General features: G+C 41.5%; 1 protein-coding gene across 1 annotated transcript; it reads right to left on the bottom strand.

Annotated features, from left to right (window-relative positions):
- Positions 1–1,004: 1,004 nt before the first annotated feature.
- On the bottom strand, positions 1,005–2,525 carry LOC106739236 (putative CENPB DNA-binding domain-containing protein 1). Its single transcript, XM_014600546.1, has 2 exons — positions 2,282–2,525; positions 1,005–1,309 (listed from the first exon to the last, which is right to left on the bottom strand). The coding sequence occupies exons 1-2, from the start codon at positions 2,523–2,525 to the stop codon at positions 1,005–1,007; spliced, it is 549 nt and encodes a 182-aa protein (XP_014456032.1).
- Positions 2,526–4,848: the final 2,323 nt, after the last annotated feature.

The following is a 4,848-nucleotide window of genomic DNA, read 5'->3' as shown; positions in this document are numbered from 1 at the left end:
TCAACAAACTCAACATAACAGGGGTTTCAGGGAGTTACCACAACTGCACAAAGATATGGTGCTTATTTCAGATGAATGAATGTGGAAACAAAAAGCACTAGTTTCCCATCAATCCCAGATCCTATAAAGTAGTCACACCAGGACAGGTATTAAGAAAAAACAGATAATACTTGCAGCTCATAAAGGGGGAAAAGAAGCAGCATCACAAGATGTACCAAAGGAAACAAAGCAACAAGAAACAACAGAGGAGGCTGAAAATGACACAGAAGTAGAGACATTGGAACAAGAAAACCAAACAAGAACTGAACAAATAAGGACTGAGAACGCAGAGAAACTGAGAAGATCACTTAGAGCTAAAATGCCAACACAAAGACTAATAAGAACCTGCTAAAATGTGTTTTAACAATAGGTTGACCTAACTCAATGTTAGTATTACATGGGGATATGTTACATGTAAAGGGGGAAGATGTGTGGATACCTTTAAGAGTGTTATGTGCAGGCAACCCCTGCTTAGCAGTCTTAATTGGTTCCAGAAAAACCGAATGGTAAGTGAAACAGCATTAAGTGAAACCAATTTTCGCATAGGAATGAACATAAATAGAGATAATTCGTTTCCGAAGGTCCCCACTCGTACTATAACATCACTGAAATCCCCCACTGGTACTATAAAATCAATGAATTCAGACATCTAAATGTATGTAAATACTTTATGTAACACTTCGAACTTTGAAATAATGTATACAATTACAAAATAAAGTAATGGACTGTATGCACAGATGCACTTTCACTTTTTGCTCTTTTGTCTTCCTTCAGCACTCAGAATCAGAGCTGTCAGAGTTAGTGCCAGTTTCAGGGGATTTTAACGTGCTTGGCTGAGGATTTTTTTTAGAGGTGGCTGCAGGGGTTGAAGCCAGAGTTGTGCACTTCCTGAAGACGTTTCCATTGATAGGTACACTTTGGGCTTCTTTTCATTGTAAAGCAGCCTGTAACAATTGACTTCATTGTTAACTCCTCTTGCAACTGCAGAACTGCATGTCAGGGTCATTCTCATCAAAGTAGGAAAGAAAAGCTTCAGGATGTTTGAAAGCTTCAACCATGCCTTTGCTGGTTGAGGCCCTTGCTGGTTGAACATCTTCCTCCTCTTCGTGGCTTCTCTGCTGCTCTATTTGAATGAGGTCTTCATTGCTCAATTCCTCCCTACTGGAATCGATCAACTCCTGAATGTCCTCAGGTTCAAGTTTGTCAAATCTAATTTTCCTTTCAAGGCCAATGATATTGTCCTGAATTGTCACCACTGGTTCCTCAAACTCTTGGAAATCCTAGACACAGTCTGCCCAAAGCTTTCACCAGACACTATTCATTGTTTTGGAGGCATTTGGAGACACCGTTCATTGTTTGTTTCATCCCAGGTACTTAAAATGTTATCTATTGCCTTGCAGATATTATAGCCCTTCCAAAATTCGTTTAGGGTCAGAGCACCCTCTCCTTCTGTAGCCCTGACTGCCTGGGTGAATGTTTTCCTTATGTAATAAGCCTTAAAGGCAGCAGTGACACCCTAGTCCATCAGCTGTATGATGGAGGTGGTATTGCAGGGGCAGGAAAACTACTTTTACAGTATCAATGAGGTCATCAAGTGTGGTATGATGCCCTAGTGTATTGTCTAAAATGAGAAGTGCCTTGTGGGACAGACTGTTCTCAGCACAATATTTCTCAGCTGCAGGACAAAAATAGTTCCTGAACCAACTCTGAAAGCCTGGCATGGTCACCCAAGCCTTCTTGTTAGACTTCCAAATGACCTGCAGACTGCTTTTAAGATACCCCTTGAGAGCCCTGGGGATTTCTGAGAGGTATACAAGCAATGGTTTCAGTTTAAAATCCCCTGCAGCATTGCCACCACACAATAAAGTCAATCCTTGGACACCTTGAAACCTGGCATTGACTTGTTCTCCATTCTTCTAACATAACTGGAGCCCTACTCCTACTAAGTTTCAAAGCATTCAAAGGAGTTATAATTCTACCATATTCTTTTATTTTACTAGCAGCCTCCCCCGGATTAGAAATATTATGCAAGTTGCTGCATCTCTTAAATCTTTCAAATCACCCCTTAATTGCTAAAAGAGGTTCAGAAGTAGACCCCCAGGCAAATTTTTCTGTAAACCCTCTAACAGACACTTAGCCTTCTTCTGAATAAGCAGCATACTCAAGGGCATATGGCATTGAGTTGTATCCTCAGTCCTCACAATTAACAGCCTCTCCATTTCTAACATAACTGGAGCCCTACTTCTACTAAGTTTCAAAGCATTCAAAGGAGTTATAATTCTACCATATTCTTTTATTTTGTCTTTGTTTTTCAATATGGTCCTAACAGCTGACCCAGCCAAATTCAATGCTCTATAGACCTCATTCTGGCATTCCCCTGCTTCAATTCGCTTCAGGACAGCCAATTTAAGCTCCAGCATTATGCTTTTGCACTGTTCTTTCTCAGCACTTGCACTCTCAGTGTCAGTTGCATGTTTCTGACTCATGGTGCAACTCACAAAACTAAGCCAGTCGATGTCACAAGCACAAAAGAGCACAGAGCACGAAAGTTTTTGACAAACCAAGATGGCGACAAGGCTGAGTGCTACTGATGCTCCCTGCCCAATACTCAGAAGCGTTATAGCAAAACCCATGAGCGCTAAGTGAAACTGGGTAGTAAAGTAAAATGAGTGCTACAGCAAAATAGCGCTAAGTGAAACAGCATCAAGTGGGGGTTGCCTGTATTAGTTGTTACATTGGCCTGGGGATTGCAAGAGGGAACTGCAGGGAACAGCAGATGAGCAGGCTAAGAAGGCTTTCTGAATAAACAAGATTTATCGTTTTATAAGTTTAACTTCTTGGTCTTTTGAGAATACCATGTTCTCTTTCCCTACCCCCTCTTTGTCCTATCTCCACCAACTAGAGTCTTGGCCAAATATTACCATATTATTGGAATCCGAGGTATAAACAGACGTTTCATTTGTAGAAGTTCTGATTGGTGGTGTTCTGTGACAAAAGAGAAGTACAGCCCTGGCAATTAACATGAATGAGCTGTGACTACAGAACATTGTCCTGGGAAAAAGACGGGACAATGTCTCGTATACTTCAAAGGTACTTAAAGTGGAATAATGTGTGTGTATGTCTGTAGGAAAAAAAGCAACTCTGTTTTACCCCCACTCCAGTGTCTTCTCCCCTACACTAAATTATGCAGTGCTTCTATGCAGAGCGCATATATGAGATGAGTATCAATCAGAAAAGAGATACAAAAATTCTGGAATTAAATAAGGCCACAATAGCTGCTACCATTTACCCAAAGAAACAGAAGTAAAGACAATGGTAATTTTTCCCTGCTATATGTTTCCTTGCTATAGGAATGTTGTGATGTCTCCAGTACATGTGGGTAGTAGCAGTGAATAAAATTATGATTTTCTAAGGATAGACACTGACCACTGTACAAACTAATACAGAGGCATGAGAATATATCTAATATAAAGTGAATGTTTTTTTTCCCCCACTGGATATATAATGATGCAAAGTGAATTAAGGTCAAGCAGACAAATCAATCAAAAATATCATCTCTTCAGACAGGGATTTTTGATCCTCCTTTTGTGATATGTAATGATTCTCTCTCTTTTTTTTTTACAAACCTTTAAAATTTACTGCCGTACTGTTATTCCAAACACGAATGTAACCTGCAGTAGAATAATGGAAAAATATTGCATGAAGTTTTGATAAATTTGAATAATCCTTTGTGTCATGATGCTCTGTCTAGCCTATTGACCTTTTTCAATGCACCATGGTTTGCTATATGCTATAATGGAGAAAAAATGGTGGGTAAACTACCAGTTTAAAATAATACCATTGTGACATCTGAGCATTCTACACCCTGTCCTCATTATCTCTTAGCTGAGTTTACAGTGCTTAGGCTACAGTCTTGGATAGAAAATAAACCAAGCGCAAATGAAAAAAAATGCTACTCTTTGTCACAACCCAAGGGTGTGATTTTTGTTTGTGTGTGCTTCAGCACTGCTAAATTATTTTTCCTGCTAAATTGCAGCTTCCTTGCATGGTGGAGTTTTCTGCTGCAGAAGAGAACCCCGGTGCAACGGAGAATTTCCCGCCAATTCGAAGCTTTCTTTGCATGGTTCATTTCTTTTGCATCTAAGAAATGCTCAGTGCAAGGAGTTCCCGCCATTTGTATGAAGATTCGTGCCACATTATTGGCCGATTCTAATACATGCACACGTGGCGGCTAGCAATTGGCTTGCTAGCCATATAAAGGGGTGGTTTCCGCCCAAGTCGGAAAGAGAGCAATTGGAGTTCGAGGGGGAGAGCATGAAGATCTCTAAGCGCTGCAGATCCTTTCGGACCCAACGCTTTTCTTAAAAGGCAATAGAGGTCTGATAACCGAACCCACGGAGCTTCAACAACTCCGGGGAAAAGAACGAACAGCCTCTAGCCTCTCCCCGTCGCTGATAAATTCCTAGATGTATCCCTTCCTGCATCTTAAAGATACGAACCCACGGAGCTTTAACAACTCCGTGGGAGAGAACCGAACCGAACCCACGGAGCTTCAGCAACTCCGTGGGAGAGAAACTACCGAACCCGCGGAGCTTCAACCACTCCGGGGCTAGAACGAATTTGTCATAGTCCTCTAACGAGGATTTAAGCGGAGCTGAACCTGGAAACTGTCCAGCCTACACCACGACCATCTTTGGTGTAAGTAAATAATCTTTAAATCAACCACTACGCATCCGTGACTAATTCTAGCTCGCCCCCAGTCTTCTCCAGCCCCGCGAGCCCAGGCTGCTGGCCACAGCCCGCGTGTGC

Source organism: Alligator mississippiensis, chromosome 1 (assembly GCF_030867095.1).
Source record: "Alligator mississippiensis isolate rAllMis1 chromosome 1, rAllMis1, whole genome shotgun sequence".
Lineage (NCBI taxonomy): Eukaryota > Metazoa > Chordata > Crocodylia > Alligatoridae > Alligator > Alligator mississippiensis.
Note: the sequence above shows the minus strand (reverse complement) of the source record. Positions and strands in the feature narration are given on the sequence as shown.